Source organism: Habropoda laboriosa, unplaced genomic scaffold (genome assembly GCF_001263275.1).
Source record: "Habropoda laboriosa isolate 0110345459 unplaced genomic scaffold, ASM126327v1 scaffold62, whole genome shotgun sequence".
NCBI classification, from domain to species: domain Eukaryota; kingdom Metazoa; phylum Arthropoda; class Insecta; order Hymenoptera; family Apidae; genus Habropoda; species Habropoda laboriosa.
Window position 1 is genome coordinate 1158922 of NW_017100177.1, and position 13702 is coordinate 1172623.

Consider the following 13702-nt stretch of genomic DNA (forward strand, 5'->3'; position numbering starts at 1 on the left):
AAGGATAAAAACAATCTCTAAAAATCTTTTAATCTGAAAAATTGAAAACGTATTTTATATAAAATAAACAAAGCAGATTTTTTTTATGGAAGCAGATCAATTTTATTTTAAACATAAGACAAGAAATTTCAAGAATGTTAAACAATTTGATTTTATTAGTTTAGCAAATTGTAAAAATATTAAAAGCTAGATATGAACTCAAAATTGTGACATTTCGTAATTGTCAAGAAGTTTGCAGTGCGATTTAAATATAAAATTCACATTCATTACAAATTACTGGTTTGTGTTCACGATATCATCAATCTTTAATATACTGCGAACAGTTTCCGAGGCAAGTGTGATAGCACTTGTAGAAACTAAAAGTGGTTGAATCACGTTTTCTTCTAAAATGTTAGTAATTGCCCCCTTTCGTACATTAATTCCAGTAGTATTTTCACCGTTAGCATGCCGATTTCGAAGTTCTGTTACAGTTACAATAGGATTCAATCCTGCATTCTCTGCTAATGTCGATGGGATTATCTATAACATTCGAAAACATTAAAAATCTGCATATATCTGTAGTATTATATGATTCATAAAAATTGTATAACTAACCTCGAATGCGTTTGCAAAAGCTTTAATACAATAAGCATCAACACCGGTTAATTTCTGAGCATACGCTGCCAATTTTAACGCCAGTTCTATTTCAGGTGCTCCACCTCCAGCAATTAGAGCTTTCTGTTTAACTAAACAACGAACTACGCATAAAGCGTCATGCAACGAACGATCCGCTTCTTCCAAGACCAATTTGTTACTGCCTCGTACAAGGACTGTCACTGTCGGTCCAGGATTTTGTATTTTAGTAATCTGTAACATAAAAATAATTTTGAATTATAATATTCGCATTAAGAATATAAATATATAGTTAATAAACTAACCTTAACAAATTTAGAATTTCCAGTCTGTACTTCTTCGCACAATTCTGCGTTAACGAGATTTTCAGCGACGAAATGATCCAGAGATGCAATTGGTCTACAGCCCAAGGTTTTGCACACAAACGGAATATCCTCGCGTTCAATATCTTTAATCACCATAACTTTAATTTTATCCAAAAAGTGTATGGCTAGGTCGCTGACAGCATCACGGAGAATGGATTTTTGTACTAGAAGTACATTGCAACCAGCTTTTTTAATTTGTTTCACAATATTTAATATATAAGCCCTTTCTTCTTTCAGAACGCGATCCATTGCAGCATAGTCGGATACAATTACATTATGATCCATCTAAAACAATAAAAATATTCAATTAACAAGTAAGAATAAAGCTTTATAAATTTATGATTTTCTTTCTCGTAATTACTTACATCCGTTTTAGGTGGAGAAATGCAGAATTGAATTAAACCTATTTTTGCTTTTTCAATACGCCTTGGTCCATTAACATTACAAGATTTTTGTGTAAATATCAATCCTTCTACAAGTTCAGTGTCTTCAACAGTTCCACCTAACTTCTTTATTACTTTTATGTTCTGTAAATATAAGCAGATCATTATAACATAAACGTAACATATCTATTGTTACAATTTAGTTTACATAGTAATTTTCTTACATTAAGATCAACAGCAGTGTCTTTCCCTTCATCAGTAACTTTTAATACTGCATCTACAGCCAATGGTGCTAGAAGACTTGATTGTTGAAAAACAACCTAAAAGAAAAAAAATTGCATATTACTATCTTATGGAAGACTTTCTTTTTTAAATGTTATTTATATAAAAATTAAGATATTAATATATTGATGAATATATGTATCATTACTTTTGAATTAAGAGAGGTTGCTGCAGCTCTAATCAATGATTCTTTGTCTCTTAAATCAACAGAAATAGACATATTTGTCAGTATCTTTACAGCCTTAGTTGCAGCTTTCTGAAATGCATCACTGATCAATGTAGGATGTATGCCCTTTTGTAACAAACGTTCTGCAGCTTCCAAAAGAGAACCAGCTATAACAACAACACTAGTGGTACCATCTCCAGCTTCAATGTCTTGTGCTTTTGACAATTCAACTAACTAAAAACAAAAAAAATTTCATATTATAACATAAAACTTGGAAAATATATACCTAAATTTCACAGATTTAATGTTTCATATATTAATAAAAATAATCACCATTTTTGCTGCAGGATGTACAACACTCATTTCTTTTAGAATTGTAGCACCATCATTTGTAATAGTAACTTCACCATTGGCAGCTTGGATCTAAATATATAAAAAAATTTAAGTAATTTAAAATTAAAAGAAAAAAATTTGTTTTAAAAATAATAAAGTTAATAATAAATTTTAACGATTTTTCAAATTCATGGTAACAAAATAACTCAGTTATGGTGTGTTGAACATGACTATATATGGTAAGGCTTTTGTCACCGGCATCAATCAGCTAGCAAAGATTAGAATATTAAAAATACATATATTTTAATAACATTGTTTTTTCACCTTTTGCAGCATTAATGTTACTGGTTCGAATATCGGTTGGTTTACTTTTATCTTTATAGGCTTTTCCGTGAGCACCTCGTCCATCACCGCTTGCCGTAATTGTCGTCATTTTCGGTAAGTTGGTCACGTTTCTCAAATGGGGTTGATTGCGAAGTTTATACGCAAGTTTGTAAGGAACTTCGTTCCTCTGTAAATTGCAAACAGTTTCTCGCGTCACTCTTTCTTATAATTTGTTAAACAATTTAGAAACAGTTTAATTCTGCTCGAGAAAAAAACACGCTTCACATGCGCTCGAGAAACGACTGGAAACCTGAGATTACAAAGTAGATTGGAAGCAATGTCGGTAAAAAATATTGGAGGTACGTTATTTAGCACCACGTAGCGGCTTTTGGAAAGAAGTTTTACGTATTCATATTATGCGGATTTACAACACTGGGCATACTGGTATAGATAATATTATTTTATATTAATTTGTATTGCTTCATGTTCCAATAATATAGCTAATTTAAAGAAGTAGTAATATTTAAAATTTGTATAGATTTATAAGGGCAATTTCAAATGGCATATTGTTGAATTGTCACACGAGCTTCCATACTAGTTTATAAATTGATTCGAGGCTAATGCTAAAATATGATTTCAATATATGAGTTATCAGCGCCATTGCATACTACGATTTATTATTTACATGAATGTGTTACAATTAAGATGCGAATAACTGATAATCGTGGAAGAACACGATTTTTGGTAAAGTTGAATCCAAACACTAACAGTATTTTTAAGTGATTATTGCATTGAGTGTCGTGAAAATGACATAAGTTTAAAAATGTGTAAGGTCAAACCCACTAGATTGTCACCTGTTCGTTGTCATTTCTGATAATCGGCATGGGATGTGCCAACTCACCTGCTATCAGATAGATACAAATTTTGGTACGACAATATGTATTCTTTGAGAAACTGTTTATAATTTATGATGAAATAGATTTTTATGGTAACACTGTAGAAAAAGGATTTTGATACGATGGCAAGTGCAGCTGTCGGAACTAATCCGGAAAATACTTCCAAATTTTTGGAATCGCTGCAAGCTGACTTAAAAGTCCTTGCTTCTGAGTCGAAGAAGAAATATCCACAAATTAAAGAAGTACGTTATTATTATTGATCTTAATGACTAATTACTTATTATTATATAATGTTAAATGAAAAAAGTTAGGTTAGTTTACCAAGTTTAAATGTTCCCTTTCTTTCATAGAAATGTAGACAAAATAATTAAAATACCAAATAAGTTTAAATTTATTAACATTATATTTTATTACAGTCATGTGAAGAAGGAATTGCAAAAATAAGGACAGCTTCAAATACATCATGTGCTCCTATTTATTACATTGTTAATCAAATCTTGTATCCTTTGGTTCAAGGTTGTGAAAGTAAAGATGTAAAAATTATTAAGGTATGTATAAACCAATGTATTTCTTATCCTTTTACCTTTTTTATGATGATATTTTATATTTTTACTATTCATTTTAGTTTTGTTTAAGTATGATGCAAAGGTTAATTACTCAACAAGCTGTTGATCAAAAAGGAGCTCGTTATATTACGGATACATTATGGATGCTGATGGAATCAGGAACAGAAGAAGTTAAAGTTTTGCAGACTGTAACTCTCTTACTCACTAGTAACACTATTGTTCATGGTGAAACACTTGCAAGGGTAATAATTTATGCTAGAAAGTAAAAAATTGATAGCACTAATTTTATTAATAATCTGATTATAATTTTCATGAAATGATACATCATTTTTAGAATCTGGTTCTTTGTTTTCGTCTACATTTTACAAAAGATTCTACAACAATTAATACAGCAGGAGCCACAGTAAGACAATTAGTGTCATTAGTTTTTGAGCGTGTTGTTGCAGAGAATGAACAAAGCCCTGATAATGAGGATTCAGATGAAATAAATTTGGAGGAATTAAAAATTGCTACTAATCAGGCACCAAAAGGTTTAGGACCATGTGCTGCTGATGCATACTTAATGTTCCAAGTAATAAATTTATTTAAATCATCTACTACGTTTCTTAATAGAATTTAATTACTAAGGAGAATTTGTTTTAGGACTTAGTACAGTTAGTAAATGCAGATCAACCTTACTGGTTAATTGGAATTACAGAAATGACACGTACGTTTGGATTGGAATTGTTAGAATCTGTTTTAACAAATTTTTCATCAGTATTTTTTAAGGTATATAATCACAATAATACTTAATATTTAAATAAACCATGAAGTTTCAATTTTACGTTTCTTTCTAATATTAAATATCGTAATTCGGTTCCAGCATCGCTGCAACAAGCTACCCCTTTAGATAAACCTTATTTTCCTATTAGCATGAGACTCCTTCGAGTTGTTTCTATCTTGATACAGAAGTATCATTCACTTTTGGTAAATATCTTAGATTTAATTAAAGTTAAAAGAACACCATTAATTTAACATTCTTGTGTATTTCATTACATATTTCACAGGTAACAGAATGTGAAATATTTTTATCTTTAATTGTTAAATTTTTGGATCCTGATAAACCAACATGGCAAAGAGCTTTAGCTTTGGAGGTTTTACATAAGATGACAGTACAATCTGATCTCCTTACAAACTTCTGTGAATGTTATGACTTGAAACCTCATGCAACCAATATTTTTCAAGACATTGTCAATAGTTTAGGTGCTTATGTACATAGCCTTTTTGTTAATCCTCAAATGATAAATCAAACCAATATGGGTAAATTTTAATCAACTATTACAATAATATAACATTATCTAAAATTAAGTTAATATGTTTATAATATTAGCAACAGGTACAACGATACCACAAAATACAACTTCTCCGTTATTCACGGGAATGCCTATAGGACCTGGTGTTTCACCACAACCTGGTTTTTATTCGCGTGGTATTTGGTTGCCAGTAGTTGCGACATTCACAAGTGGCCAAGCTAAATCCACGTAGTAAATACTTTTTTATTGTTTACAATATAATTTTTTTTATGAAAATTACAAAAATTGTTTTGATTATCTTATAGTTTGGATATGCTTGATAAGGTTGACCCACCACAGATTCCTATTGGCTATGGAATAAGTATAGCTTATGCATGTTTATTAGACATTATACGTTCCATAGCTCTCGCCATTAATGGATCCAGTGAAGTTGTAACTGGAAATCAATCTTACAAACCAAGTGAATTTGAACGAAAACTTCACACCCAACTCATTAATTCTAGTTGGTGCGGTTTACTAGCAGCATTAAGTCCCCTTATAGATGCAAGGTAAGCAAAATTAAATATTTACATCTATTATTTAACATTTATGCTGTTTAAAATTTATCCACAGTATATATAATTAACTTCTTTTTGTTATAATTATTAGCACCGATGAATCTGCAACGGAAAATGTATTAAAAGCAATTCAAACTTTTGCTTCACTGTGTGGACAATTGGAGTTGCAAACGCCACGCGACGCGTTTATTACTGCGATATGTAAGGCATCATTACCCCCTCATTATGCCTTGACTGTGTTGTACAATGCTCCTCAGGGTATACCGACTGCAAGGCAACAAGAATCAACTCAGTACAATGTAACTATTGGTGAACCTGATTATAGGCAACAAGTAGTAGCTGTTGGTACTCCACTACCTACTGCATCTCTGCCAGTTGGTATGTAAGAATTCTTAATATAGTTATTTATAAATTATTAATAAGATATTTACATTGTATTAAATTGCTTGTTGATATAGGTGCACACCAAGGTCCAGTTATGTTAACAGCAAAGAATTTACAATGCATGCGTGCATTACTATCACTTGCACATTGCCATGGAAGCATACTGGGTGGTGCATGGCACTTGGTACTTACAACCTTACAGCATCTTGTCTGGATACTTGGTTTGAAACCTTCTACAGGGGGATCCTTGAAAGCTGGAAGAACTGCTGCTGATCCAAATGCAGTACTTACAAATGCAGTTATGGCAGATTTGCCTGTACTTAGCGCCATGCTTAGCAGGCTATTTGAAAGTAGTCAACATCTTGATGATGTAGCTTTACATCATCTGATAGATGCACTTTGTAAATTAAGCCATGAAGCTATGGAATTAGCTTACTCTAATAGAGTAAGTGCCGACAAGTTTCATGTTTCGTAGTAATAAAGTTAAAACTCACATTGTACTTTATTTATTCAAAGTAACAATTTTTTTTATAAATTTCTACTAGGAACCCTCTCTGTTTGCTGTGGCTAAACTTCTAGAAACTGGTTTGGTAAACTTACCTCGGGTAGAAGTTTTATGGAGACCATTAACAAATCACTTGCTGGAAGTTTGTCAACATCCACACATTCGTATGAGAGAATGGGGAGTCGAAGCTATTACGTATCTTGTAAAAATGGCACTTCAGCACAAATATCCACAACCTTTGCGCGATAATCAAGTATGTTCGTTTAACGAACCTTATTTTTCAATTAAAAATATTAAATATTAAAAATATAATTAATTTTTCCACTACAGAAGTTGCAGACTTTACTTCTAGGACCATTATCAGAATTATCATCGGTACGTCATGGGGATGTAAGGCAGCGGCAGTTGGAGTGTGTTTTACAAGTTTTGCACGGAGCTGGAGAAACATTGTATCATGGTTGGCCTTTAGTACTTGGTATTATTGGAGCAGTATCTGATCACCATGGGTAAATATCATTATTAATAATATAATTGATATCTGATAAAATATGATTTATATTATTTTCATACTAATACACTTTACAGGGAAGCTTTAGTTCGCATAGCATTTCAGTGTTTACAATTGGTAGTAACCGACTTTCTACCAGTGATGCCTTGGCGGTGTCTTCCACTTTGTGTCGACACAGCTGCCAAATTTGGTTCCCAAACACAGGAATTAAATATTTCGTTAACCGCTGTTGGATTAATGGTAATAATGAATTACATATAAATAACTTGCTTTAAATTCATTTTCGTTTGTTAATCTTGATATTGTTATATGTTTTTTCTAAAACAATTTGAGAAGAATCCAGAACTTTACATGATACGCGAATTTGGTGACTTTTAAAATACATCAGAGCTGAGTCATGACTAAAAGACGTGCATATGTTCAGAGATAGAAGAACTTAGTAGCACCTAAAATTTTTAAAATAGAAGCCAAAGTATCTTAAATGAACAAAATTAAAATCAAGATAATCAGGCAAATACAGTTTACTATGAACGTGTTATTATAATAAATTTTTTTTATCATATACAAAGTATAATCAATTAAAATTAATTAACAAATTATTAAAGTACAGTTTATGGGTCTTCTGAGTGAATAGTAAGCTTAATATGTTTATATTTACATATTATTTTTCCAGTGGAATATAAGTGATTATTTTTATCAAAATCAAGAGAAACTCTGTGTATCTTTGAAAGGAGATTCATCTTCTGTATTTCCGGATTTTCCTGGTACAACAAACATGCCACCTTTTGACAAACTTTGGATGTGTCTATATGCAAGATTAGGTATTGCTTTGCTCTTAAATATTACGTTTAAAATGTGAATGCTTTTTTAATAGATTTTATTGAAAATTTATTGTTTCATTTATATTTTTAAGGTGACTTATGCGTAGACCCTCGACCCGCAGTGCGCAAATCAGCCAGCCAAACTCTGTTTTCTACAATATCTGCACATGGTAGTTTATTGCATCAGCCAACATGGCAAGCTGTACTTTGGCAAGTTCTTTTTCCATTATTGGATAAAGTAAGAAGTTTATCTAATTCTGCTAGTAGTGAAAAAGTTGATACTAGTGGAAACATACTTATTCATCACAGCAGAAATACAGCGCAAAAGCAATGGGCAGAAACACAAGTAAAAATATGTCTGCATTTAATATTTTTGTTAATATACGTACAAGTTTCTTAAATTATCATTTTGCAGGTATTGACATTGAGTGGTGTTGGAAGAGTGTTTAATACAAAACGTCAACTGTTACAAATGTTAGGCGATTTCCCTAGAGCTTGGTCTCTTTTGTTAGAATTTATAGAAAATTCTGCGCTTAGTAAAAATAACGAGGTGTGTATATATCTAATATTTGTGTATAATATATTATTTCATATATATAAACAAGTGTTTTAACTTATATTTCAAATTATTAGGTATCGCTAGCAGCTTTAAAATCATTTCAAGAAATTTTGTACCTTCAAAAAGGGAGTGACAATAATGAAGTTATTCAATCAAACGATTCAGAAGCATTATGGATCGTTGCATGGCGTGTGTGGCTTAATATCGGAATGGAAAGTACAACGCCACCGCAAGAAGGGGAAACGGAACCTTATGTACCATCACAAGCATTTTTAACAGCCTTGGTTCATATATTTCCAGCTGTTTTTCAACACATCAGAAACAAGTATACCTTTTTTATATAATTAAGATTTAATTTTAAGACAAAATTTATATATCTTCTTTTTTGTATTTTTGTTTTTCAGATTCACTGGTCCAGATTTACAAAAGCTCTGTATCGTGCTGAAAAATGCAGTCGCAGTTCCGGTACATGGTGAATCAACACCATACATTTTACCGACGATACCGGATGTGGTTCTTACTCATTTACAGGACGGTGTACTTCATTCCATGGAGCTTTTGCAAAAAGTATGTATTTTATTATGGAAATCATATTTTGTGTATTCAAAGTTAATTTTATTCCTCTTTGGCAGGAAGCACTAAATGGGCCGGATAACCTAAGAACAATGATCGTTTTAATATTCCTTCAGCTTTTGAGTTTTTCAAAATTGGCTTGCGAAGCTCCCACTTATGGTAAAATACCAACAAAACACATCTCCCAAATTAGAGGTGTATCCGTGCGTACTTATTTACTTTTAATACACGAATAATTGTCATTTTATTCTTAAACTAATATTATTTAGTGTTTTTTTTTATATATTTAGGCTGATTGGGTAACTATGAATTACGTTCCTTTTGGAGAGAAAGCTCTATCAATGGTTGTAACACTATACCAAAAGACGGCGCATGAAATGGCAGTCATAGATGGACAAGTTTTAAAGCATATTATAGAAGCGTTGCACGTGCCTTTATCAATGAAGTACGCTTGCCCATCGCCAACAACTTGGAAATTAGCTGTAACTAGTCTGCTTGCCGTTTTACATACCGGTTTACCCTTAGCCAGAAAGTATGCAGAACAATTTCAAAGTATGTGGCCAGAACTTGCGAGTACGTTAGATGACTTTCTGTTTCCAAAAAGGTAATTAGAAATTAGAAAATTGCTTCTTTTGATTTTATATCTAATAATTAAAAATCACAAGTAAATTATCGTCTTGATGGTTTTTAATGGTCTAATTATTACAGTGTATTGAATGTGGAACGAGGTGTCGAAGAAATTCAAGCGGATGAAGCTGTAGATTGTCAAGTGATGGAGCTTTTACGAGATGAAGTTTTACCACATTCCCAACATATACCTCATCAGTTTATTTTACGAGTAGTTGTGCTTTTAAATAAAGGTTCTATTCATTCAGCAACTACAACAAATATTGGTAAATTTCTTTTTAGTATTCATTGTAGGAAAAAGTTTAAATATACTATTTTACTTTATAATATTGCTGTTGTAGAAAATAACGGTGAAACTAAGTTAAGAGAAGAATTTGCAAAAACTTGTTTTGAAACATTACTCCAATTTTCTCTGTTGGATGGATTAAATAACGAATCAGAACATGATACAAATAAAAATCCTGAAAATGATGAAGGAGGTGTTGCTGGACGGTTGGCCGTCACTGCACTTCTTCATAGGTTTCAAGAAGTTTTACGACGATATATCGAAAATGAGAGGCGAAGTGGAAAATGTCCACTACCTAGGTAATAGTTTTGTTTAAACTAAATCCTTTAACTCTTTTATTAATTCTTCTATTTAAAAGCATTTAAATGAATTATTTTAAATGACAGAACTGGTAATGTTGTATAATTTCATTGAAGATAAAATAAAATATGCACATTCATTTTTAAGTACTTATTATAGAAACCTTTTCTAGGTACAGATTATCTGAAATTTCATTTGTTTTGAAAGCTGTTGCAACACTTGTGGTCTCCCTAAAGAAAGCACCTCCTAATAAAGGTACTTATATTTCTATGTAAAAAAGGATACTTTTACTTAATCTTTATAATAACACAATTTTATATTTACATAATATTATACTTATATAAAACAAAAGCAACAGAATTTTAATTTTACTTTTTAGTTGAAAGATCAGTATGGGAGCAACTGATTGGACTATATCCCTGTTTAGTAGAATGCACGATTGCTACGGCATCAGGCCAAGTATCAAGATCTTTGCGGGAAGCTTTACTACAATACCATGATTTATTGAGACCACCGCTTCATAGTTCCACAACATCAAATGGTGTTTGACCATTGCATTCTTTGCTTCTAACACGAAATACCGTTTGCTACACCACCGAATAGTGAACTTTTTGTAACTACAGCTACGTGTACAATAAATTTTGTCATAAAATTTTTACTTCCATGTACACGTATAAGGTAAAGAATTTAAGGTGAAGTATCGTTGAAAATACTTAATTTTCATATGTGCCGAAAAATGTATCACTCAGATTTATAAATTCTTCATTACAAGTAACAAAGGTAAAAACATTTATCACTTTTATTTGTATAATAGAAACGTTTTAATTCTGTAAATTGCAATAGATTTTTATAGAGTGATATTTTTGATTAGTAGGTTAACGATTATGTAATGAATGCATCACTTTCGCTGTTTATTTGATATTTTAATAACTTCCATTCTTTCAAATATTTTTGCTTCTACAAAAGTAACCACGAAATTCTTTTTACTTTCTGTAGTTTATCAACGTTGTAAAATAACGAAAAACTGCTATATATAGCACGATATTTATAAATAATAAAAGCTGCGTATAATTTTGGATTCAATTATCATTACCATCTATAATGAGCAAAAACAAAAAAGATATAATATGGTCTCTCATGTTGGAATAAAATAACATAAAAATGTAGTCTTAGGAAGTCGAAGCAAGTATACAGAGTTGTGTTAATATGTATTTGGTAAGCGCAAATTGATTAATAACTACAAATTATATATATGTCATGCTGGCTGCTGTACATAGTTAATGTACAACTTGGCTTTTCTAATACATATTGTAAATATTAAATTAATTGCGATTAGAACATACAGTACGATTTTATAAATAATATAAAATTATTATTCGCTATTCTTACAATGATATAATATTGAAAAACTATAATATAATGATGTAAATAGCCACACAAAAATTCAATAAAAGTCTAAAATATTTATTGCTATTTTTGTATAGAAATCGTGCCTTCATAGATTTTTAGACGTGGTACTTTTTAATGTTTTTCTGATACAGCACAAACTTTTTTTATTTAATTTTTGATAAAAATTTGCAATCATAATTGAAAATACTAAAGCTTGTCTTTCTGAATATTTATTCTTTATTATTTAATTATTGTACATAAATTATTTCTATTCTGTGTGATTGTTCATCACATTATTTACGTTATTTTATTCTATTTAAAATTGAATGAAAAAATGAATGAATTGAAAAAAAAGGTATGATTATCTCTATATAGTAATATTTCAACATATTGAATTGATTAAATATTAGCATTTTATATGTGTAGTTATACAGTTTAAATCTGTGGATTAAATGTTTATAAAATTAAATTAATTGATATTGACAAACAGTACTTGGTTCGATTTCTTCGAATGAACAAGCGCCATTGTCAATGTTAAGAAATATCTTTAAAACGTAGATGTCGCATCTGTAACCGGAAAACTTCTAGAATCAATCAAATTTCAACAAAAACGAGTTATTAAATACATTCTTATGATACTATTTTTGGACTGATTTACAAATAAATTCGAAAATTTTATCTACATTTGAATGAACCAACATATGTTTAACCAAAAAGTGTTGAACTTGATTTGTGGTGTATTTTCGAGTGACGCCGCAGCCATGATTGTTTAGTTTCGGGGGGATGAAAAGTGAACGCGAACGACGGATTTGAATGAAACGCGTGTGTTCACAGCGTACCGACTTATTTCTGTATTTAATAAGTGTGCCTGTTAATTGAGAGATATGGTAAGCAGTATCATAAGTCAGAACGTGAGTTATCTGTTTATTCGTGTAGAATAGTTTTCGCGGGAATTTTCAGGCGTTACAATTGTTGGGTGCCGCCGCTACCGCGGCGCAACATTGCACTTTCAAACTTTCGATCGATTTGTACCAAATATTCAGAACCGTCAAGCAAAATGAGCATCGTGTACGGTTTATCGTTTAATATATCTTTTACTTGACTCCACAGTGTTTACTCGGTTCCATATACGTACAATGTACCATTTCTGTGAAAATATTAGAAAATGTAACCGAGTATCACACTCCATATAAATCGATATATACTTCTGAGTGTGCATATATGTGTTGGTATATGTGTGCGTGAGTGTATGTGCTTGGTGTGACGTTTAAATTTTGTAAGTATATGTATATTCACCACTACAAGGAACTGTGGATCAGGAACGCCCCTTTTTACGATACGATCGAATTTCTTTCCCGCGCAATTTCTAAGCATGATGAAATGTCAATAATCGATGGTTTTTAATTACTTACATTTTTATTTTAATGTATGAATTAATTTTTTTCTATTTTATGATAATTTTTTAATAACAATTGTCCTTTCAGTGGAATTTTGTATTTTTATCATAATGTAATGCTTTTCAAATATTTTAGCCTAATCGGAAAGAAAATAATAAAGTTAGGAAATATGTATTGTCAATTTGATTGTATGATTTTGTTGATGAATGTATTAATAAATATAAGTACATTTGTTTGTTATAATTGTTACAATAAAGTTTCTACTTAAAGTAGTTAGATGATTCAAGGTTTCTATTTAAAGGAAAAATATTATAATTAATTGACTGATAAGAGAAGTGCAACTAAAATATTGCAGTATAAATTATATGTTTAAATGTGTTTACTACAGATAGAATATTATTAAATTGGTTATCACAGTTAACAGCAGAGGAACACTTTTAATCAAAGTATGTTATGTCATTATAAAGAATAAATGTAGAAAAGTGAACACATAATTCTTACAATATTAATAAAGTTTGATGTAACATCTAATAAGTCTAACACTTTTCTATAGATTTAAATTACTTTAGGTCTGTGC

At 30.8% G+C, this 13702-nt stretch overlaps 3 protein-coding genes across 3 annotated transcripts in view; 2 read left to right on the forward strand and 1 right to left on the reverse strand.

Annotated features, from left to right (window-relative positions):
• Positions 1 to 236: 236 nt before the first annotated feature.
• Positions 237 to 2774, reverse strand: LOC108578809 (T-complex protein 1 subunit delta). Its single transcript, XM_017942206.1, has 9 exons — positions 2466 to 2774; positions 2373 to 2386; positions 2142 to 2231; positions 1791 to 2042; positions 1585 to 1680; positions 1343 to 1504; positions 918 to 1262; positions 595 to 846; positions 237 to 519 (listed from the first exon to the last, which is right to left on the reverse strand). Exons 1-9 carry the CDS (start codon positions 2572 to 2574, stop codon positions 274 to 276), a joined length of 1566 nt encoding a protein of 521 aa, XP_017797695.1. The 5' UTR covers positions 2575 to 2774; the 3' UTR covers positions 237 to 273.
• Positions 2775 to 3483: 709 nt separating this feature from the next.
• LOC108578819 (protein MON2 homolog) lies at positions 3484 to 10988 on the forward strand. The gene is given in 24 exon segments (XM_017942219.1): positions 3484 to 3603; positions 3778 to 3909; positions 3987 to 4169; positions 4262 to 4498; positions 4570 to 4893; positions 4974 to 5226; positions 5297 to 5450; positions 5525 to 5767; positions 5868 to 6154; positions 6235 to 6605; positions 6706 to 6918; positions 6996 to 7171; positions 7251 to 7413; positions 7847 to 7994; positions 8087 to 8340; positions 8410 to 8544; positions 8628 to 8878; positions 8958 to 9120; positions 9186 to 9329; positions 9417 to 9730; positions 9835 to 10019; positions 10095 to 10338; positions 10512 to 10594; positions 10719 to 10988. Coding segments are annotated over 24 exon segments (4947 nt in total). The 3' UTR covers positions 10889 to 10988.
• A 1606-nt stretch (positions 10989 to 12594) lies between these two features.
• The window catches only part of LOC108578882 (CTD small phosphatase-like protein 2), a 3649-nt gene continuing 2541 nt past the window's right edge, over positions 12595 to 13702 (forward strand). Inside the window, exon 1 of the mRNA XM_017942292.1 lies at positions 12595 to 12615. The gene's annotated coding sequence lies outside the window, so the exon portion shown is untranslated. The remainder of the gene's footprint in view (positions 12616 to 13702) is intronic.